The following is a 23,825-nucleotide window of genomic DNA, read 5'->3' as shown; positions in this document are numbered from 1 at the left end:
GCACCAAAATACACATAAGCACAAATGTGGAGAATAGCAGTTATATGTCTTAGATCGAGATAGTAAGGGTGGCTACTGTTATTTAGATGGAACATACTGGAGCACTTATCTTTTAGTACACTCCATTTTCGAACTGAATGCAGCGCTAATCGCGGGATTGAAAGCTATTGTAATTGTGCACCCTTCTAAATGCTGACAAGAATATACAATTACATTGTTTGGAACAGAGTTTAACATCCTCTGGGTTGTATTAGCATTTGTATTTACTTATGCATTAAAAATCTGCACAAAAAAAGCAAAGGCAGAAAGCAAGAGTTATAAATATTAAACCCCCCACACACATACACGCACAGATAGATATCCACTCTTGTCTGAAAATTCTGAAAGTATATATTTAAAGCAAGTGATATACGTAGATATGAAATTAACAAATAAATTGGTTTTCTTGTGCTGCTTCTGGGTATCCTTGAAGCATCTCGTTGGCCCCTGTGAGAAGTAGATAGACCCTTGGTTTGATCCAGTGGGGCTCTTCTGTGTATAGTTACACTGGTTAGAGCATGGTGTTGATAACGTCAGGGTCGTGGGTTCAATCCTCAGATGGGCCACCTGCATGTTCCGGCATTGCAGGGAGTTGGAATGGATGACCCTCAGGGTCCCTTCCAACTCTACGATTCTATAATTCTTCTACACTTTCTTTTTTAAACAGGAGTCACTGCCGCAAGATGCATTTTTATAATAATAATTTATCATCTGCCCTTCATCCTGGGGTCCCAGAGTGAATTTAAAATGCAACGTTATAAGAAGCATTTTTAAAAGATGATGATGATGATGATGATGATGATGATAATAATAATAATAATAATAATAATAATAATAATAATAATACAAAAAATATAGATGGCCATTTGTCATGGGTGCTTCAAGTGAGATTCCTTCATTTCGGGGGGTTGGACTACAGGTAGATGACTCTTGGGTCTCTTCCAGCTCTACAGTTCTATGATTCTGTGAAAAGAGTGATTGACAGTAATGATGATGATAATAATATTAATATTTTGTACCCCGCTCATCTGGCTGGGTTTCCCCAGCCACTCTGGGTGGCTTCCAACAGAGATTAAAAATACATTAAAACACCAATCATTAAAAACAGTAGCTCAGAAGGCTTTTAAAAGTAGGATTAGGTAAGTTTTGGAGGATAGATCTGCCAGTGGCTATTAGTTATGACAGCTGCATGGAAACCTCCAGGTTCAAAGGAAGAACCTGCCACTGAATGCCAGTCGCTGGGAAGCTACAGCAGAAGAGGGCTGCTTCCTCCAGCCCTTGCTTAGGGGATCTCTGGAGGCACTTGACTGGACCCCAGGGGAAGATCTACTATGGAACTAGGGAAGCTTAAGCTTCAGGGCCCCTAGTCCTGGAGGGACCCTGGAAGAGACTTTAGCCCATGTGGCTTAACCTTTTTGGGTCTGGTAGACCCAATAATTAGAGTCTCATGACTCAATTTGACCAATATTTTGTTGTATATATTTCAACAGTCCCAGAGTGTGAGAGTCGGTAGCAAAGATGTTATAGAGGTGTGGTGATCTGTCATGGAACAACCCCGTTGAAGAAGATAACAGTGTGTTACCTAGACCCTCATTGCTGGTTGTGCCATGACAGTTTAAGGTACAAGCTCCCCACAAAACAACGTAGGTCCACAGTTGCTGGCTGTTGTGGGAGAGGATTCTGGAGGACTAGTTGGATCTGATAGAGCAGAACTCTTCTGCTGTTTTTAATTCCTCGTCGGACTCCTTTCAGTCTTCTTCCCAGATTTTTCAATTGTCGCAAAGCGTTTACCATCCTGAACTATGCCCCATTGTTATTATTTGTTTGCTGTGTGTTTTTGTGTGTGTTACTGGGGGCGGGGAGTGTCTTACCCACAGCATGCTTACCACCACACTGTGTTTAAACACGTTGTAAAGTGGATGTAATTGTAAACACACCGAGGGATATAATTACATGTAGCAGATTTAGACGCTAATTCTTTGCCTTTTATTTATTTTCCCTCCCCTCACCACTCTGCATTTATATTTTCCCTCCCCCCACCATATATATATGGTGCCTGCATACAGACATCCTTAAATTGACAAGCATCCATTATAGGCAGAAACTTGTTCTCTAAATTGAAAAACAATGAGCGTCAGTTTTCTGTGTGCCCATTGTCATATGGAATGGCTTTGTTCAGTAAGAGGAAAAAGCTAATGATTTTGAAACAGCAGGTGACAAAGCACATTCTTTTTTTTTTTCATTCTCTCCCCTCTTATCAGTTTGTTGATGAAGTCATTATGAACTGGGGTCCAGGATAGGGTAGCTCTTATTTTTAGCAGATAGACTTTTAATGAGTTCCATTGTGCCGTCAGTCATGTTGATTCACTTACATTTTTCCCCCCTCTCTCTCTTCTTCATTCAGAAACCCCCAGTATTGAAAAGCTACTATCAAAAGATTGGAAAGACAAGCTTCTTGCCATGGGATCAGGGAACTTTGGAGAAATAAAAGGTAAACCTCGTTTCTATCACCTGAAGGGCTGCAGTGTGTGTGTGTGTCGGGGGGGGGGGGAGATTGAAAATGCATTGCAATATATGTGAGTTCAATTAGCGTAAACGAAGCATGCCGTCATTTGCTCTTTTCCATTTCTGCACTTTTTCGCTGGAGCAATGTCTTCAGGGCCAATCCTGCTCTTCTGAGCATGCCAAAACTTGGCAGGGCCTTCTTTTTGCAGCTGAGACTCTCTATCAGTCCACAGCATCTTGTCCTGGTGTGGGGTCTGGGAGTACAGGCTGCTCTCAGTAGAAGCAGGAGAGTGGAGAGTCTGGAGAAGACCTCTCAAGAGCATGGTGAGATGCAGGAGGGTCTAGGCTGCATTTAAATGACCCACTTGCAACATGCTTGGAAAAGTGTCTAGTTGGTGGTTATAATGGGAGCTGTAGTGAGCCCAAGATTGCACCCTTTAGGCTGCTCTCATCTGGAAGACAGTGCTGCATCTTCTACTGTGATGAAAAATCCCATGAGCAAAGCTATGGAGCCCATTTCCATGCTGTTAGTCTTTTGTGGGTGCGTCGGTTTCAGTCACATAGTGTCAGATGCAGATTGTGCAGTTTGATTGATTGATTGATTATCTACCATGCCCAGGGTGGCAGGCGACAAGCAGTAAGACAATTAAAAAGCAAATACTTAAAATATCTCAAAAAACATACAGGTACAGGCTGTGGAAGGTCTTCAGTGGGTGCCAGAAAGACTAACAGATCAGGTGCCTGCCTAATATTTAGCAGGAAGGAATTCCAAAGGGATAGCTGCCACAGCACTTGAAGACCAAATTCCTACATTGTGTGGAATGGACGTCCAAATAAAGGTGGTATCTTGCATGAGGCCTTCACATGCCAGAGCGCAGTGATCAATGGGGTACATAAGGTGTAAGATGATCTTCCTGTTATCCCCGTCCCAAGCTATGTAGGGTTTTACGCGCCAAAAACTAACACTTTGAACTTAGCCTGGCAGATGTTCGGCATCTGGTTAAAGTGGATTTGATGCTCCGCTGCCACCTGCTGCCACAAATAAATAAATAACTGGAGTTCTTGCAGGTCACCATTCTGTGTGCACTGTGGTAGGAGAGGTTACAGGTGGAAGAATGTTTTTTATGCACTGCTTCCATATGCAGGAAGTGCATGCAAACTGACCCCAGTTGACTCTCATAACAAGAGCCCTTCTGGATCAGGCCAAGGGCCCATCTAGCCCAGAATCCTGTTCTCACAGTGGCCGGCCAGATGTTCATAGGAAGCACATGAGGAAGACATGAGCACAAAACCACTATCCCCATTTGTGATTCCCAGCTGTTAGTATTCAGAGTCATACTGACTCTCGATATTTGGAGCAATTTATACAGAGCAATGTGGGACGCGGGTGGCGCTGTGGGTAAAACCTCAGCACCTAGGACTTGCCGATCGCATGGTCGGCGGTTCGAATCCCCGTGGCGGGGTGTGCTCCCATCTTTCGATCCCAGCGCCTGCCAACCTAGCAGTTCGAAAGCACCCCCGGGTGCAAGTAGATAAATAGGGACCGCTTACCAGCGGGAAGGTAAACGGCGTTCCGTGTGCTGCACTGGCTCGCCAGATGCAGCTTGTCACGCTGGCCACGTGACCCGGAAGTGTCTGTGGACAGCGCTGGCTCCCAGCATATAGAGTGAGATGAGCGCACAACCCTAGAGTCTGGCAAGACTGGCCCGTACGGGCAGGGGTACCTTTACCTTTACCTTTATACAGAGCAATTAGTAGCTGTCGACAGCGTTCTCTTGCCTGAATTTGTCCAGCCTTCGTTCTGAAACATTCAAGATGGAAGCCATTGCTACATGTTGTGGGAGCAAATCCCGTAATGGTGAAGTACTTTAGTTTCTCCTCCATCTTCCAACGTTCATCTTCACTGGATGTGCTTCTAGTATTTTGAAAGAAACCTGCACACCGTACATAATTTCATGCTTGCCTGTCATCTGCTACTGTGGCAAAATATTGTTTGACCCTGGGTGAGGTGTGACTGTTCTATTCGTAGGATTTGATCATTTAATCATTTGCACAGGCAAGCCATCACTTAATTCTGCTATATCCAGGGAGCATGAACTTGCATTTGTGAAGCAGCCCATCATTTTACATCTTTATCTGAGGCCATTATAGAAAAGGCAAGAGTTCAGTCATACCTGCAGAGTTAGGACTGCTTCAAGTCGGGAATGCTGCTGACTCGAGCATGCTTTTGTTTTGATGTACATCACGTTGCTGTGTTACCATAAAGGATGGGGAAGCCACAGGCCTTGGGGGTCAAATGCAGCCCTCCAAGTTCCTCTATCTGGACTTCCCAAACAACACCCATTTCCCCAGCTGCAAACCCCCTCACCCCAGCCCAGGCCTCTCATCCTGACCCTTTACTGCACTTTCCTTGAGGGCAGTTGCCTAGCTTGAAGACATCCTTGATAATGCTTCTAGCTTGCCTGGTTGTAGAATAGTGAGGGGCGTGTGTGTATGTGTAGAACTAGTCTCTGGGACAAAGGCCAAATTTGCATGTGTTGCTTTTCCCACTTTTGCCTCTGGCCCCACCCACCACTGTAATGTGGCCCCTTGAAATATGCCTGTAAAGGAATGTGGCCAAAAAAGTTTGCTTCGTGTTACACAGCTTCCTCTGTTCCTATGAGGGGGGCACAACAGAAAGTGCTTTGCCCAGGAAGCTCCCAAACCTTAGGTAGTTACTCTGGTCGCAGCAACAGCAACAACTCTGGCACATCATTGGCAAATTCATACATTCATGCCACTTTGATTTTCTATATTAAGCAGTTTATAAATTCTTAAAACGGTAGGTAGGTAGGTAGGTAGGTAGGTAGGTAGATTGCTTTGGTCTTTACTTTCATTTTGAGGGAGAAGGAAGGAGGTAGCCAGGCTGACCCTTCAGGTCCCTGGCATGGGGCGCTCATGCCACCACCAGGAGCACAGGAACAAGAAAATGAGCCTGAGCTGAGCCACATTGCAGCTGTATTTCTTGAAACAACACAACGGTGTGTGCAGCCATCACACGTGTATTGGAAAGAAGTCTTTCTTCATTCTTTCTCCATGAATACGAGGTTATTTATTACAAGCTCGCCAGCTCCAAAGTTTTAATTAATTCTTTGATATATTTGTCTTGGCAGTCGCCGTTTTGGAAAAACAGCCACCAGACACCTTGGGCATTGAGATTTCTTTGCCCTGGAATGTGTGCAGTGCTGGAGTTCTAAAGCCTTTTGTAGGGATGGGTGTGTATACCTTACCCACTCACCCCTCAAAAAAAAACCAACAACCCCACACTGACTCCCACCCCAAACTCCTTCCTCATCTACTTCCAAATAAGTTAGAAGAATGAGCCAAAGGGGGGGGGGGCGGAATGGGAGACTGAGAAAAGAAGGCTCTGCTAGCCTACGGGGGTCTCATTGACATCTCCTCCTCCTCCTCCTCCTCCTCCTCCTCGGTAACTTAAGAGGGGAGTCCACTAGAGGTGTACACTGGACCACAAGTTTCATCTTGTATCTGTAGCATTAAGAATCAACCTGGTCAGTTTCAGTTCCACTCTGTGTGGTTTCCAGTTCAATTTGTTAGTTGCATTCATATCATATACGTCAAATCCGAAGCTCTGCCCACCCCTCTCTCCATTGACTATAATGGAGAATCTAAAAATAGCCATAACTTTTTGTCTTCTTTTAAGAGGCAAGGAGGGTTTGCTGAATGAGGAGGGAACGTACTAGACCTTGAGTGGGGAATGAGAGAAATCTATATTACAAATATTAATAATACTGGCCGAAAAGAATTCAGCGTATTGAAATCACAGGAACACTCAAAAGAGAAAAAGAGGAGGAGGAAACTTTGAACAAGACCAGGAGAAAAACCAGCTGGAAATTAATAATAATAAGGCAAGAAATGAACACACAGTCACATCACCTGGGGACAGGGGACTTTAAGAGAAGTTTACACAAACGTAAAGAAATGTAAAGAAATGGAAGGGAAAGCAAGTAATTTAAAATTGCTGTTTGCTGGAAAACAGAAAGGGGTTAGAATAAAAAGGAACAAATGAGTTACATCAAACATTGCTTCTTCAAATTGCTTTGATTGGGGTGCCCTGGGAAAATAATTTGCATGTGTTTAAAACCTAGACCTGTCCATCAAAATGAAATATTCCCCCACCTTTCCTGCCTCCCTTACTTGAGATCAGGGTGTTTCCTTAATCAAATTGGTTTTGCCTTAAAAAACACACACTGCAGTCCTTTATTTTAATAGCAAAATGCAGATTTGGGGGATGCCTCTGTCCACAGAGTGATTCAGGACATTGGGGAGTCTCTGACCTGATTCAACAAGCCTTGTTGACTTCACCTTTTGATTTGGGGATTGGAAAAACCTCACCTGCATCATCCCTGTTCCCTTCATAATTTGGACCACACACGGTGTTGATGCACAACTCTAGAATCCACTCACCTTCGTTAGTTGTCACCTCCACTCAAGTATTTGGAGAGCCACATTTTTGGAAAACAACCCCATGTCACCAAGCTATTTCCCTACCTTCCAAATATTCCTATGATAGGTGAGAAAAGGCCTGTGAATTACTGTGGGGAGAAACCGCTTGACCTCAAGAGCTTGTTAGTGGAGGTTAAGCTACACCAGACAAGCTTAGTGGGGGGTTAAACTGTGCCTTGAGAACGTTTTCTTCAGTGGTTGCAATGCTGTCATGAAAAGAGCAAGATCAGAGAGGCGCCAGAGCAAGGTCTTCTCACTATTGTCATTCCTGTAGATGAAATAGCAGTGATTTCTTGCTCACCTGAACTATTGCATTCTGTGCTGAATCCCAATGGGGCAAGAGAGCATGAGAAACCCAGAAAGTGGACCAATCTCTGTGTGGATACAGCCAAGAAAACCTGCATTGGAAATAATGGGTTGGAGCCAGACATCATATTATTATTATTACAGTGGTGCCTCGCAAGACGAAAAGAATCCGTTCCGCGAATCTCTTCGTCTAGCTGTTTTTTCGTCTTGCGAAGCAAGCCCATTGACAGCTTAGCTGATTAGCGCTATTAGTGGTCTAGCGGCTTTTAGCGATCAGCTGTTAAGTGGCTTATCAGCGGAACAGCTGATAAGCAGCTTAGCGGCTTAGGAAAAGGGGGGGAAGCGGGGGGAAAACCGCGGGAACTCGCAAGATTTTTTCGTCTTGCGAAGCAACCCCATAGAGAAATTTGTTTAGCGAAGCGCCTCCAAAACGGAAAACCCTTTCGTCTAGCGGGTTTTCCGTCTTGTGAGGCGTTCGTCTTGCGGGGCACCACTGTATTATTATTATTATTATTATTATTATTATTATTATTATTATTATTTATTACATCACCACCATCATTAATTACCAGCCCTTTCATGCTATGGTTACAGGGTAGGTTACAACAATATAAAATGCAATATTAGATACAGTATAAATATTTGCAATAGGAGGAAAAATACAATCACAAAATATAGGTTGCTTCCTGAAAATATATATATCCCAGGGCAGGAGTATCCCTCCTGTCAATCCATTTGATAACTACCCTCCATATTGAGATTTCATCCTTTGGAGGAGTGTGGTGTGTTTTCATGTTTCAGTTATGATTCCTGTGATGGGATTCCTGTGAAAACAAGTTGTGTGGATGCTGCCAATTATTCCTGGAAAAGAAATTCGGAATTTGTTTCTGCTCTCGAGGTTATTGGCATGCAGTAGGCATGCTGGCACCAGGAGATCTTCAAGGGAAATTTCCAAAGCAGGAATGGGGGAAAACATGTTGTGAGAATGTTTTTTTCACCTGTACAGAGTTACTTGAGAACGATTTTGGATGGTGCTGCCTGGATTTTTTTGTCTTTATCACTGAATTATACATTAGTCATAAACACAGATCGACGTGCATTGTAGGTGAAGGCTGTTTTCTTTCTCCCCACAATTTGGTTGCCACCACACTAGGCATCATATAGCTCAGTCCTATGCATGTTTACCCAAAAATGTGATCACTGCTGTCCATGCACAGCTTTGCAATTTTAATAGTTTACAAAAGGAAGGAAATGCTTACAGCAGTGAAAGCGAATGAGAGAGTCTATCAGGAACTTCTTGTTTCAGTTCTGGATTTGTGTGTGAAAGAGACAAATGGAAAAATCACTGTAAACATCATATGTGATTAATTTCACAGTGACAATTCATGTTCGGCAATGTTTTCCATATTTATTAGTGAAGCCTTGATATTTCAGATCTGGTAGGTGTGAAAACCTACTTGGTGTGTATAGTTTGCTCTCCAGTCTACATATCTGAGGCTCATCTAGCCATCACTAGACTGCTTTCATCCCCCCCCCCCCCGCCAATCACTTGAAAATCAATGACGCTGGTCTTAGTTTGAACTTTGCCAGTAATAATGAGCATATAAATAATGGGCATAAGACTGCTCTGTTGTTTGTCCCCCTTTGCCAGGTTGGAAAACTGCCAACTTTCTACATTTCTGTAGAACACAGGCAATTCTACCCACAGGGTGAAATCATACCAGAATTTAGCAATTATATTAACGTAGCACCAAATGCATTAATATCCTATTTTGCAATATTCAAGATTGAGCTCATTTTTGATGGTGGTGTCACAAACATTCCTGACCGTTGTGGGTGGGTCTGATGGAAGTTGGAATCTGACAACATAGAGAGGGCAATAGGTTAGCCATCCCTGCTCTAGAATGAGCCCAGTAGCTAAACATCCCCAGTCACACCTGTGTGTTTTCTACAAACAACAACTTAGAAGCAAAGAAAGGGAACTTCCCACATAGCGGGGGGGGGGGGGAGAGAGACTGAGGTGATGGAACAGCCCCCCCCAAGTGAATAATTATCTTGATCAAAACCTCACATTAAAGTTGCAATGTGGGGAGGCACAAAGCAAATGTCTGTTCTCTCTCAGGTGGACAAATAGCAGCTCTTGGGAGGGATAATCTTCATCAGGGAAATATTGCAGCCAGAACAGTTGCCCTCTCCTCTTTATTCTGCTGTCCCCAGTCCAATTCAACACATGCACTATAGCTGTTCTTAATTGTGGTGGAAAGATCTGTCAATTTCAATATCTCATTAAAAATAGTAATTTTGAGTTCAGTTCTCCATATTTCCAAAACAGCCTGCTATTTTTTTTTAATAAAGTCCTAATGAAATTGCATCAACATTTTAGTACAATTTATCTTAATATGCATAATGCACTTCTGTATGCTGTTTTCATGAATACACAAGCACACACACAGGTAGTACCTTGGTTCTCAAACTCAATCCGTTTTGGAAGTCCGTTCAACTTCCAAAACATTTGAAAACCAACACATGGCTTCTGATTGGCTGATTGGCCCCGGAAACAATGCCGACAGCCGAAACAGACATTTGGCTTCTGAAAAATGTTTTCAAACCAGAACACTTACTTCTGGATTTGTGGCATTCAGGAGCTGAAATGTTCATCAGCTAAGCCCTTCAGGAACCAAGGTACCACTGTGTGTGTGTGTGTGTGTGTGTGTGTGTGTGTGTGTGCGCGCGTGCGCGCGTGCGCTCACACACACACATGTGCATTTTTATACACACTTTACCATAGTATATGTGTTTTTCTATACATTGCTTAGATGGAAAACTTATTCACAAAATTTACAGCAGTGCGAAATTCAAAGGATTTTGGTGCTTCGGTTCACATTTTGTTTCAGAAAGTATGAATTAAGTAGGTTTGGGAGATTCCATTGCAGATCTCCCATGTAATGTGTAAAGGTAAAGGTAAAGGTAAAGGTACCCCTGCCCGTACGGGCCAGTCTTGACAGACTCTAGGGTTGTGCGCTCATCTCACTCTAGAGGCCGGGAGCCAGCGCTGTCCGCAGACACTTCCGGATCACGTGGCCAGCGTGACGAAGCTGCTCTGGCGAGCCGGCACCGGCGCAGCACATGGAACGCTGTTTACCTTCCCGCTATAAAGCGGTCCCTATTTATCTACTTACACTTAATTGTGCTTTCGAACTGCTAGGTGGGCAGGAGCTGGGACCGAAGACGGGAGCTCACCCCGCCGCGGGGATTCGAACCGCCGACCATGCGATCGGCAAGTCCTAGGCACTGAGGTTTTACCCACAGCACCACCTGCGTCCCTCATGTAATGTGTAGTTTGGCTCAAAGGGTACCTTTGCCTCCAAGTCATAGGTTTCACCAAACTAGAAAGTTTCGTATTACTGGGACGAAATTGACCCTCAGTCTCACCTGCTTACAATTGGTTTTGACTTGGAAAATGTCACTGCGGTAACTCCAGATTTAAAAGGAACACCACCGGAATTGTGGCCTCAACACGCCTAATCTTAGTTCATTAAATCCCATTTGGCCTGAAATAGACGTTTATTTGAACAGTATAGCTCTGTATCGTGGAGCGTAGAGGACATCAGTAACAGGTACTTATGTCAAGCTGTGTCTAACATATGACAGGCCTCTCGTCTGCTGAAAACTAAACCCTTGTATGCTAGTGTCACCAAGATGGGGCAGTGGGTTCTCTTTGGAGAACGCTCTTACAACTGCCAATAATGGATTAAGAGAAATAATCCATTCAGTGATACTATAGCTCATCAGAGCCTATGTTATGTAGATTCGATGTATGGATTAAAAAGGATAATCTGTTAGGTGACATACAGAAACTTGAGATAAGTGGGCTAGGCAGATTCTGTATACGGATTGCGACAGATAATTCCATTTAAGTAAGACTGGACAAGTTGAAAGACAAGCAAGGTGTTGGGGGGGGGCAGCGCTCCGGTTATGAAGGGTAATCCACTGCGTGACACTTGGGATCTTGTAATCAGGAAACTGAAGACAAGATTGCTACAAGGGTTCACCACATTTCCCTTCGGAAGAGGAGGAAGAGGAGAGAGCCATGATAAGGAGATTATTCAAGAGGACAAATGTTGGTTTAAACCCTTTAGTTAATACTAGCACAGATTCCCTGGGAGATGCTGTAAAGCAGCATGGCCCCAGAGTAGCTATGTGAATGTAATTTATTTGTTCTTGAGGAATTTTTAATGCATCTCTCTCTTTTTTGCCAGATTTGTCAGAACTACTGGGTTCTCTTTTAATGATAGCTTTGTGGCTGTTGTTTTTTTTCAAATGGGGGACAGGAGAGAGAGAGAGAGAGAGAGAGAGAGAGGAGGGGCAGAGAGATTCTTAATCAAATGAGGTAGGATGCATGTAATTATTTGTCACTCCTTATGATACATTCAGTGTTTACTGCAGCCCATGCTGTTTCTTCTCCCTTGGCTTCTCTTTAATGTATTTGGAGTTGGTAATGGAAGGCATCTGCCTTGGGAAGGCTCTCGCCTGAGAAATAATTCCAGAGGGGGAGAGGGTGTGAGAAGGGGGACACCTCCAAGAGCACAAATGGGAGCCTCTGCTTTAAGGAGGGGCTCTGCAGAGCCTGGAGGATGTGGTTGTAGCCCCGTAGTTAGAGGCCTGGGAATCTGCACTAAGCCTCTCCCCAGCCATATTTCCCTGAGGTGAAAAGTTCTGGGAAGAATAAAGCTCAAGCATACAGTTCCCCACCTACTGCTTCAACCTAAACCTTGCCCTCACTACCTTGCATCTGTTTGGCAGAGTCACCAGCCCCAGGCCTCGGCTGAATTTGGAGAAGGGTCATAGCTCAGCACCAGTTTTGCAGGCAGCAGGTCCCCATCATCTCCAGGTGAAGCTGGGAGGGATTCCCTGTCCCAAACTCTGGAGAGCTGCTACCAGTCAGGGTTGACTACTGTTGTAAACAAAAATTGCCCTTTTCCCTTATGGGATATCCAAGAGCCCATATAGAGTCCTTACATAGGTTCCCTATTGGTAGGAGAAGATAACAGAGGCCAACCAGAGAATATTGAGAAGCAAAGCAGCTAGTAAGCTTGATCTTTATTGAACTCTTGCAACAGGGTACTCCCCTCACCCACAGGAGAGAGGAGGAACCCAGAAAAAATGGCGCACAAGGCCTTATAAAGACTTTTGAAATTGCCACCCTGTAGATCAAGGCCACCCCCAGAAACGTCATACATACATCACAGAAGGGGTGTAACCTAAGACCACCCCTCAGATACACCATACCTACATCACAGAAAAGGCGGTCTTAAAACAGAAATTTGAATGTTGTTTTTCTCCTGTCATTGTTGATCTCCTGTCTGGCAGGTTACTTGATTGGATTGCCTGGGGAGCCTGGCCAGTCTTTTGTAATGATAAATACTTAGTTCCTGGGCCAGGTCACAGGCTCACACCCTATTCAAACACAGACATACCCTTAAGAGAGGATTTGTGAAGGAAAAGACAATGGGGAGGCTTTTCCATTTTCCTTTGACCTTGCAGAGAAAACATTTGGTCAGTTTGGGAATCAAAATGGTTCCAGGTTGGTCTTCCTGTGCTGATCTATGTATGTGCTTGGTTGGTACACTTATGAACATTTAACATATATCTAAGACCTCAAAATTCCTATCATACTATGCTGGTAGACGAATAGTCTGCCTGGGAATGAGGTCTGTGTTCAAGTGGTTTTGAAGATGTTGAGTTTCAGGCACTTGGGTGAGGTATGGTGGAGAAGCAAAAATGAAGGAAACACCATCGAAACCTGTCTAATATAACAGGTATCCTGACTAGGGGAATCTGCAGTAGCCCATAACATCTGGACAGCAGCAGGTTGGCAAATACTGCTTTGCTGAAGTACTTACATTTGCATAGAACCATCGCATAAGTATTCAGTGTGTATAGATTAGAATGAGGAACATCCATTAAAGGAAAACACAGTTGGAAACATCCAGTACCAGAAATGTGTGTGGATCTATTAGGAAGAGTGTGAAATCCATTCTTCTTTACTTAAGCAGGCGAATTGCCCTGTGCTGTACTGAAACATCCATCACAATAAGCCTAACAAATTCTCACTGTCTCTAAAATCTTCAAAAGAGACAGCTCCTGTTAGCTGTCCTAACAGAGCAGTGCTGAGCCAAAATGACTCACTTTATTTTGTGTTTCCTTTCATGCCTTTCCAGAAGCCTCTTGTTTTCAGCTGTTTCTGGCACTCGCTGCAAACACCTTCTTGTTGTTTGGATGTCCTCCTTCTCCTTGTCCTTTTTGCCCTCACAGCCCTTAGCCTCATTTGCCCACATTGCCATTTTAATCTGATTGGCCGAGGCAATTTAGAATTTGATGGTGATGATGTCATGGCCCTGCGCCTGATGTGATGATGGATTTACCTGTAAATGAAACCACTAGTTGGATCTAATGACATTGTGGGGAAACAAAGGCTGAGAAGATAAGAACAGGTGAATGAGACCACAAGCCTATCTAATTCAACATACTGTTTCCACAGGGGCCAAAACCTATACCTTTGGGAAGCCTACTGTAAGCCAATATTTATGAGGACTTCTTTGCTTTTTTAAAAATAGCATGCTGATTTGGAAATGTGGAGAACTGAATTCATGATTAGGGAAAATGAGAAACTGGGAGAAACTGAAACTGTCTGATTCTCCCATTCTTACTTATGATCTTGGCACTCAGCTTCTGTTAATGTGGTCCCAGATCACATTGCTTTCTAACAGCTACTTGCCAGTTCATGTTCACCGTATGTTTTTGCCTTGGATTTTTTAAAAACATTTTTTAACCTATATTGATGTATGTTGATTGGCTATGTCAGATATACGGCTTTAAAAATGAATATCAAAATTAGAGAATAGTTTGCATGGGCCTTGGTGGAGTGCTGAAGGGAAATCAGATGAAACTATTAACAGCATACTTTTTTTTAAATAAACACACAAATCTATCCCACTTGTGTGTTGTTTTTCAAAAGAGTGTTTCAATAAGGATAACTTTGTGGAGGTGGGCACAAACAATCCTTAGCATACTTGTCTTTTTTGAGGGGGGGGGGACAAAAAAAGAAATGTCATATTTTATGCCACGACTTTAATACAATGTTATTGCATCTGTCTAGGTTTAATAATAGCACACTGTACTTTCTGATGCTTCTTTGAAAGATAGACAATAACAATTCAAAAGCCATTTACTTCATTACTCTGACAGTGAAATGACTCAGAGGTAGATTTAACTGTTTTTCTGTGTATATTTTGAACAGCTGATGGATATTGTTTCTGGGCAAAGACACAATTGAGCCCAATGCTAAGCACTTTTCAAATCCCAGTGACTTGAGGGTGCAGGGCATGGTTGGTGAATACTGATGCCACAGTATCGCTAAAGAGGGGTTGACCTGATCAGACCCTTGAAAGGGAAACAACTGGGGGATCCATATCAGAGCGGGGTGCGCGCCTTTTCTTCCCCACCCCACTCCCCTGTAAATTCAATAGGAGAGAATGAGGGATGCATTTAATTCACTTCTGGAAATCAGTCAGACTTAATAGCGTTTAATTTTGGTCGGATACCGGCCCTTGCTGTTAAACCTGGCAGTATTACAGAGATAATGAGAACCCATTGTGGTGTTCAATAGCTCAATCCACAAGACGAGCAATAGGCCTCCCAGAGGTATCCCTAAAACCTGCAGCTACTTCTGTCAGATTTGTCCCATGCTGTCAGTCCTCTCCCCAATAATGCTCTCTCTTAATTTTTGGCACGGGTTCATGTTAGGGACGCTGCAGAAATCCATTAGGTTTGCTTTCAAAAGTGCACCTTGTTGTTCTGGTGGAGCAGACAATTATCTCAAACCTTCCTTATAAACCAAATTCTACTTGGCATTGGCATCTGTAATAATTAGCAGCTAGATGTGCAGCCTGTTGTTCAGGCTACGCAGAGAGGGGAAGATCGGAGACTGCGTTTGCATCCAAGGCCATAATCTGAAGCACCAGTGATGGGGAATCTATGGCGCTCCAGATGTGTTTGGCTCCAACTCCCAACAGCCCCAGCCATCATGGTAAAAGGTGACAGGAGTTGTACTCCAGCAACATTTAAGGAAGAGAGGTGCAGGTCTCCCATTCCTGTGATACATACTTACTCCCAGGTAAACTCAATGAAATTTTCTTCTGCATAGACATCACCACTGCTGTCTTCGCTGTGGAAGATGCTTTCTCATGCACATCCCCACCCTCAGCTGGTACAGCTAATGGTGCATGAACATTTATTTTTATTGAGAAGCAAATTCCATTGGGGGAAGGGAATCCTAAGAACGCTTAGGATTGGGGTGTTCAGCCACTTTTAATTCAGAAGGATGGTGCGGTGATGGGAAGACATTGTAAAATCCTCAGGGATTGTGAAATGAGTGTCTTCTCTCATAAACCCATTTTTTAACAACTAAAAATAAATGCAAAGCAACATGAAATTTAGCAATAGGGGGTTGAAAGAGCAGTGAATAGGCAAATACAGATTTTCGTTGTTTTATTCTTAGCATCAATTCCCCACACCCCAAACATGATTGTACTAACAAGCAATATCTCTATGAGGAATGTCCTGATCAGAGAGGCATGGAGACCTGTTAGTTAAGACTGAACCTGGGTTAAGCCAGATGATCAGGCATGCAGAACTTGTGGTCCACCAGCCACTTGGGGGCAACCCATAATCTTCTCAACTTCTCCTTTTCTTACTGCCTGTCTGGAGCTGAAACCAGTGGGAAGGGAGTTCTCCATTATATATAGCTGGTGGGTTTCACTATGCTCTAGGCTAGTGACAGAACACATCTTTGTATAAATAGGCTCTTAGTTCAGTGACTGGCATCTCCAGCTATTGATGGGGGGTGGGGGGGGGCTCAGGTGTGGGAATTAGAAGTATCCCTGCCTCAAATCTTAGAAAGCTGACTCAGAGTATTAAGTGCTGGCTGAGATGGATCGGTGGGGTGACTCAGCATAATATAGCTTCATACGTTTCCTGCTACGTAGTGAAATGGGACATATTTCTGACAGCAGGGCCAGTGCAAGAAGTTGTGCCATCTGAGCCGGCAACACCTTTGCCACCCCTCACCCTCTTCATTGTGGCAGAGGCAGCCCCTCATCTCAGCTTATTTTTGTTGGTTTCTTGTCCAGCTAGTTTGGCAGTGGTGGAAGCACCCCTTAGGATGCTCTCTCACCCCCATGCTAAAGGAGTGATTTGGCGGAGCCTTCCCTCAGAGCTAGGCATTCTTGGTGGGGTGGCTATGAAAGTGCCTGTGCTGCTGACATGAATTCCTGCAGTAGCTAACATTGCCTAATATCAGGGGTGGCATAGTTTTTAAAATTTATTAACAATTTCAACATAACAAATTATCAAAGTAAATCATCTTCATTATTTCCCTCCATTTTCCCACCTCCCCCACAAACCCTCCCTCCCTCCCCCCTGTGACCTCCCTCAGCTCCTCTCTCTGATTTCTCAACCTATATTAACTTCTGCATATTGTAAAATTGTTGTTGTTGTTTAGTCGGTTAGTTGAGAGCCAGTGTGGTGTAGTGGTTAAGAGCGGTAGTCTTGTAATCTGGGGAACCGGGTTCGCGTCTCCGCTCCTCCACATGCAGCTGCTGGGTGACCTTGGGCCAGTCACACTTCTTTGAAGTCTCTCAGCCCCACTCACCTCACAGAGTGTTTGTTGTGGGGGAGGAAGGGAAAGGAGAATGTTAGCCGCTTTGAGACTCCTTAAAGGGAGTGAAAGGCGGGATATCAAATCCAAACTCTTCTTCTTCTTCTTCTTGTGTCCAACTCTTCATGACCCCCTGGACCAGAGCACGCCAGGCACTCCTGTCTTCCACTGCCTCCCGCAGTTTGGTCAAATTCATGCTGGTAGCTTGTAAAATTGTACACATCCTTATCTGTCTACTATGCATAGCTGTCAGCATTTCCCTTTTTTAAAGGGAAATTCCCTTATTCCGAATAGGATTCCTCGCAAGAAAAGGGAAAAGTTGACAGCTATGCTATGTTAACCCTCAATAAATTTGTGTATGTTTATTCAAAACCTGCCAAGGAGTCCAGTTCATTTTGTTGTCTTTTTAAATAATTTGTAAAAGGCTCCCAGTCTTCTTTAAAGTCACAGTTGTCCTTGTCTCGCAATTTGCATGTCAATTTCGCCAGTTCTGCATAGTTCATCAATTTCTCTTGCCACTGTTCTTTTGTCGGGGTTTCCTCATTCTTCCATCCTTGTGCAATCAAGACTCTTGCCGTTGTTGTAGCATACATAAATAAATTCTTTATTTTCCTTGGGAGTTCTTGTCGGGGTGGCATAGTTTAAATTTTAGGCATTGTTAGCCACTGTGTCAATGCTTAGGGGTGCTCTCATGGCCACTCTGCCCAGAATGTCAAACTTTGAGAGAAGGATTCCTTGGGTCCTTGCACGGGGTATGTTGGCTCACTGGGTGGGTGGCAACAGGGCTGGCCAGCAGAGACAAGCAGTGAACTGAGGGAGCACCAATTCACCACCTCTCTTTTCCTTATGGAAGTGCCAGCCATGTCTGGTGGCTTCTGAATGGACAGCATGCAGAGTTATAAGGAATATGGAGGGCATAGCTGAGGTCTCTGCAATAGGAACAATATTCATGGAGTCGTAGAATTGTAGCGTTGGAAGGGTCATCTAGTCCAACCCAATCTCAACTACTTCTTCTTTGGCGATCACTCATAGCCAAGTAAGATTGTCTTCCATAAACACGGTTTTATCAATGAGTCCATAAGTGACTGTGGAGGCCAATTCTGGACCCACACGTCCTTCCACAGTAGGGACATTGGTTCCCGGGCAGGAGCTGATGACGGTGTGGATTTGCCAAGCGTGCCTTCCTCTTAGCACGTTTCTCCCTTGCGTTTTGAGTTCGAGTGTCTTCAAAGCCTATGACACCTTTGGTAAAGGCTGTTCTCCAATTGGAGCGCTTGCAGGCCAGTGTTTCCCAGTTGTCGGTGTTTATACTACATTTTTTAAGATTTGCCTTGATACAGTCTTTAAACCTCTTTTGTTGACCACCAGCATTACACTTTCCATTTTTAAGTTCGAAACATCCCTGACAGATGGCCATCTAACCTCTGCTTAAAAATCTCCATGGAAGAAGAAACCACAACCTTCCAAGGGAGTCCATTCCTCTGTCAAACAGCTCTTACTATCAGGAAGTTCCTCCTGATGTTTTGTCAGAATCCCCTTTCTTGTAACTTGAATCCATTGGTTCTTGAGAACTTTTTTTGTGCCAACAGTCCTATGCAGCTGTTTATATTTTCTTGATTAGCCAGCCATTCCAGTGGTTATTTTGTATGGTTTTATGACACTTTATGTTAATTGACTATGCTGTTGGACACTACATTGATGTTCTGTATGAGCTGGCAATATAGAAATGTTTTTTTCAGAAATCAGTAGGATTTATATACTCCTTCAAGGCACTTCACGCGTTTATCATTTCATCAGTGCTTACAACAGCTCTGTAAGTTTGGCAGGGCTACTGTTACCCCCATTCTGCAGAATCGAAAGGAGGGAATGAGGCTGAGAACCACAGACCAAAGACTCCTCTCGTTCAGTATCCTCCTCTCATGGTGGACATTCTGATACTTCTGAGAATCCCACTAGCAGGGCATGAATACAAGAGCTGTCTCCTGCCCCTGTTCTGGTTTGAACTGGGTCTTTCTTCCCCGCCTCCTGCAACCATCATTCCTTGGAGTCCTGAAGAGACGTTGCCAGCAAATGCAGAAGCACAGGAACCCGTGGTGAAAAATCAGGGGGTATTGCAAGGATAATAAAGGATGGAGGGACAGCTTAAAAGCTTAGGTTCAAAGCAGGGACGTCCCTGTCAATTAGAGTAACTTGAGGGGTATGTTCGGAGGTATTATATTTGAGCTCATCAAGCTTGTCTCTGTCGTCGTCTTCAGCCTTGAGACAAGAGGGAAGGGAAAGCGGGAGTGCTCTCCCGTTTTCCTCTGCTGGCGATGTGAGCAGGCAGAGGCACGTCATACTGTGACAACCTGCCAATCAATAGGTTGGCTGCAAATACATTAAGCCTTGGTGCGCCTTCCCCATTTCAGTTAAAAAATAAAGTCTCATTTTGATAGTTGAGTTGTTCGCACTGGAGGGCTGTGTGCCTGTGTTGGCATAGAGGCGCATGTGTGTGCAACTTGGCATTTTACCAGCCAGCTTGGGTAACTAAAAAAAGAAATAGCCTCAATTTCAACCTGTCATTTTTATTCTTTCTTAAGTTGATCTGCATCTTCGGCTTCTTTGTTTATTTATGTATTATTTATTTACTTTGTATTTATATATTTCTTTATTTACTTTGGCTCTCCCCCATACAAATTGACCCAGCCCCTGCACTTGTCCTCTGAGTCTCTTCTCTGTGTCATTCTTCCCAGAAAGGTTTGGAGGGTGGCAACAAGAGAACAGGCCTTTATTGTGGTGGTTCCCCAGTTGTGGAATGCTCTCCCCAGAGAGGCTCGCCTGGTGCCGTCACTACATGTCTTTAGAAGGCAGGCAAACACATTCCTCTTTAACCCAGGCCTTTGGCCATTAAATAATCTATGGCCCATGAAAGTGTGTAGGGTGGGGAGGGCTGTTATTATTGTCACTATTTTGCTACTAGGCTGTCCGTCAGTATGGTTTTTATGATGTTTTTATCATTGCTGTTTTGTAAAGCGTGGTATATAAAGTGAATAAATACAGCTACTGCTGCTACTAATTTATATCCCCGTTTTCCTGCAATGATGCAGGAAATTAATTACTGTTGTTTGAAATGGTACACTTTTTAAAATTAAATGTAGATGGCTGTTATTGACTGTATGTTTGAATCCAGGAAGATATGCCTAACATATTGATGAAAACAGAATTTCAGTACAGATATTTTCAAATTAAAAAATAAAAGCTGAATGTCCCTCATCATCCAAGCCCTTGATTCTAAGGCTATCAACAATAAATAAATAAATAAATAAATAAATAAATAAATAAAGCATTTAATAAATATATAAACAAATAAACCAGACTTGATCCAACTACATGTAGCCATAACTAAGTCCTATTGAAGGCAATGGGACTCTTTAAGTTTGTTTTGACTTTAGATGGAACTGCATCAGTGTGGAAAAGCGGATGGGCCCCATCTGCACTTCTATATTTAAAGCCGTATCATGCCACATCAAACAGTCATGGCTTCCTCTGCAGAGAATTCTGGGAAATGTAGTTTGTTATAGGTGCTGAGAGTTGTGGGGAGACCAGTATTCTCCCTCACAGAACTACAGTTTCCAGAGTGGTTTAACAATGAACCCCTCTTCTTGGGGATCTCTAATAACAGTAGCTCTGTAAGGGGAGAATATTGGTCTCCCAACATCTCTTCTGGTAATGCATCTTCCCTTTGGGGCTGACGTATAAGTGACCATCCCATGCAGAAGCCTTCTAACAGTTTTGGGGTCTCACAGGGTTGGGGGATGCTGAAAGAATGGGAAAATACACCTTTCTTTCCCATCCCAGTGAAATCTCCCCTTAGCATTAAAGGGCTCAAATTAGGACCAGCTTCACACAAAAACAAGCACTTTCTTAACATTTTTTTTTTAAAAAAAATCCAAACTTAATTCCTTGGTAATCTCCTGTAGAAACCACTATCTTATTTTTGTGTGTGTGTCCCTACTTCAACTTCAGAATAATCAGCACACGACCAGCCAATTTGCTACTAGAGGCGGGGTGGCGGTGGGTCCATATTAACTCCACTCCGACTTTCGTGATTTCAGGTTTTTCCACAGACTGTCTTATCTTTTCTCATACTCATCCCAGGTAGATTAAGGGGGCTACATATATTTTTCAGAAGGTCAAAGTTGACCGCAGATCACACCATTGGAATCTGTGGTGCGTGCAGGAACACAGCTATTATTGCATGCTAAGACATGGATTTTGTGTGTGTGTGGAAAAGTCTCTTCTGCAGAAGTGGGAGGTGAATTGCCTTGGGTCTGCTGGCAATTGCTGTCTTGACAGAAGAAATTCTGCATTTTCTCTCTCTTCAGATTTCCACTTCTCTGTTCTACATGCTATTACTTATCTCACTGCCGAAGCATTTATATAACATCAAACATGTTTTACGACATGAAGGCCAATGGTGTAACTGCTTCTGTATAGCTGATCTTGAAATTGAGGAATTGCCCTTTTAGGAGAATTCCAGCTGTAGCATTTGGTGGGGGAGCTGCTAATTCCTTTTGCATAACAAATCTTTGGATGCAAAGACTTGTAACAGACACTTCAGTCTAATTGCATGTCCAGGTGGCAAACACATTGCGGCAACAACGCCTTGGTCTCCGATGGCGTTTGAAGTGAAAACTGCAAATTAGAAGGGTTCCCTCCCTTTCTCTTAATATTTTACCATGCGGCGCTGTTCCCTTTCTCTCACACAAAGCTTGGGGAAACTGTAAATAAAGTGTTATAGTTTCATCCCACTGATTTGCATTTCTAGCAGACGTCATCAGGACTGCGTAGTACGAGGAGAGATGAATTTCTGACACAGAAACGAAATTCCATGACTCCTATGTGGTGACAATCATCGTATCCAGCAACCACTTTTTAGGCAGTAATGCCCTAACACAGGGGTCGGCAAACTAAGGTCCGCGGGCCGGATCAGGCCCAATTTTCCTCTGGATCCGGCTCTCGCATTAAATCCATATCTATAAAATTTGAACTTTCTGAAACAATATTAGAACCACAACACAACCATCCTACAAAAATTAACTGAACTTTGCAATTTAGTTTTCCTACCATGACTTATAAAAAATGCCTGTATTGGGGGGCAGTGTGCTTCAGATGTACACATTAGTGAAAATAACATAAAAATGCATTATATTAGTGAAATTGCAAAATTGTGGACATTAAGAAAAACAGCATACCAAAATGTGTTTATTCACGCTAAATTGCTGACAGATTTTCAAAGTGGAAGAAACTAAAATGGACAGGTCTTTCCACCTCTAACACTTGACAATGTAGTTCAGAAGGCCTTGGCTTTCGTGAGGATTTTCATGAGGAAATGTGGAGAATTTAAGATTGGGAAAATGAGAAACTGAAAGAAACTGAAATTGACAGATTCATCTAGACCCCATGTGACATATAAACAATGGGATGCTCTCTGTTGGAAGACCTCTTGGTTTTGGTCAGGCAGAACAGATTGGTTTCTTCCAATAAGCCTTCAGGGGTAATTTTGGATAATTTGAAACAATTGGGTTTTTTGACTGATGAACTATTGGCAATTATATGTGCTATTTCTGTGTCTTGGTTTGTGGTTTTAGTTTTAAGCTTGTTTTCATTGCTGATTTTGTGTTGCTGACTGTCTTTGAGAATCAGCTTAGTTTTTCCCTGGCAATAACTTTCTCAAGGTCACACAAAACTGTGTGCAGGGACATCATCTCCTAGGACCGAGCCCTTTTGGCCCTCAACAAAAGGAGGGTGCTGGGGGTCCCTAGTGCTCAAAGGTGGCAGAGGAGGCCAAGTGTGGAGCTGAGCGCTGTGTGGCTTCAGTGGCTGGCTCCTTCTCCTCCTCCACCTCCTGCCACAGAGGGGAAGGAACAGGGAATGGTGGCGCTGTGGGTTAAAGCCTCAGCGCCTAGGACTTGCCGATCGAAAGGTCGGTGGTTTGAATCCCTGCGGCGGGGTGCGCTCCCGCTGCTCGGTCCCAGCGCCTGCCAACCTAGCAGTTCGAAAGCACCTCCGGGTGCAAGTAGATAAATAGGGACCGCTTACCAGCGGGAAGGTAAACGGCGTTTCCATGTGCGGCTCTGGCTCGCCAGAGCAGCGATGTCACGCTGGCCACGTGACCCGGAAGTGTCTCCGGACAGCGCTGGCCCCTGGCCTCTTAAGTGAGATGGGCGCACAACCCCAGAGTCTGTCAAGACTGGCCCGTACGGGCAGGGGTACCTTTACCTTTACCTTTTAGTGGTGGTGGCGGCAGGAGTAGCAGCCAGCCATTGAAACTGTACTACCGCTGCTTTTGGTTCTGTGCCTGGCTCTGCCTGACGTCTTGATGTCACACGGGCAACGTCAGCCCATCCATTCTTCCTTGGAAGTTAATGTCTCTGGGTGTCTGTGAGCATCTTTGTCTCTCTACACTGCAGCCTCCCCAGGTGCCCACCCTTCAGCTACAGCCAAGAGGAAGCCACTGTGAGATATAAAGCCCTTGGGGAGAGCCACTGTGGTGTAGTGGTTAAGAGCGGTAGTCTCATAATCTGGTGAACCAGGTTCGATTCCCCGCTCCTCCACATGCAGCTGCTGGGTGACTTGAGCTAGTCACACTTCTTTGAAGTCTTTCAGCTGCACTCACCTCACAGAGTGTTTGTTGTGGAAGGGAAAGGGAGAATGTTAGCCGCTTTGAGGCTCCTTCAGGTAGTGATAAAGCGGGATATCAAATCCAAACTCC

The 23,825-nt window shown here is 43.9% G+C and overlaps 1 protein-coding gene and 2 long non-coding RNA genes across 12 annotated transcripts in view; 2 read left to right on the top strand and 1 right to left on the bottom strand.

The window, feature by feature from the left end:
* Positions 1 to 23,825, top strand: part of LOC307225418 — a 582,147-nt gene that overhangs the window by 198,242 nt on the left and 360,080 nt on the right. The gene's annotated exons all lie outside the window — the stretch shown is intronic.
* The window catches only part of LOC307225335, a 422,891-nt gene that overhangs the window by 193,254 nt on the left and 205,812 nt on the right, over positions 1 to 23,825 (bottom strand). The window lies entirely within an intron of this gene.
* Positions 1 to 23,825, top strand: part of SOX5 (SRY-box transcription factor 5) — a 775,029-nt gene that overhangs the window by 556,574 nt on the left and 194,630 nt on the right. For all 10 annotated transcript variants that reach the window (XM_079992440.1, XM_079992438.1, XM_079992439.1 and 7 more), the window contains one exon: positions 2,444 to 2,530. In XM_079992440.1, the coding sequence (XP_079848566.1) occupies positions 2,444 to 2,530 (87 nt within the window). The remainder of the gene's footprint in view (positions 1 to 2,443; positions 2,531 to 23,825) is intronic.

Source organism: Podarcis cretensis (genome assembly GCF_951804945.1).
Source record: "Podarcis cretensis genome assembly, chromosome: 10".
NCBI classification, from domain to species: domain Eukaryota; kingdom Metazoa; phylum Chordata; class Lepidosauria; order Squamata; family Lacertidae; genus Podarcis; species Podarcis cretensis.
This window is presented reverse-complemented; position numbering and strand designations above follow the sequence as displayed.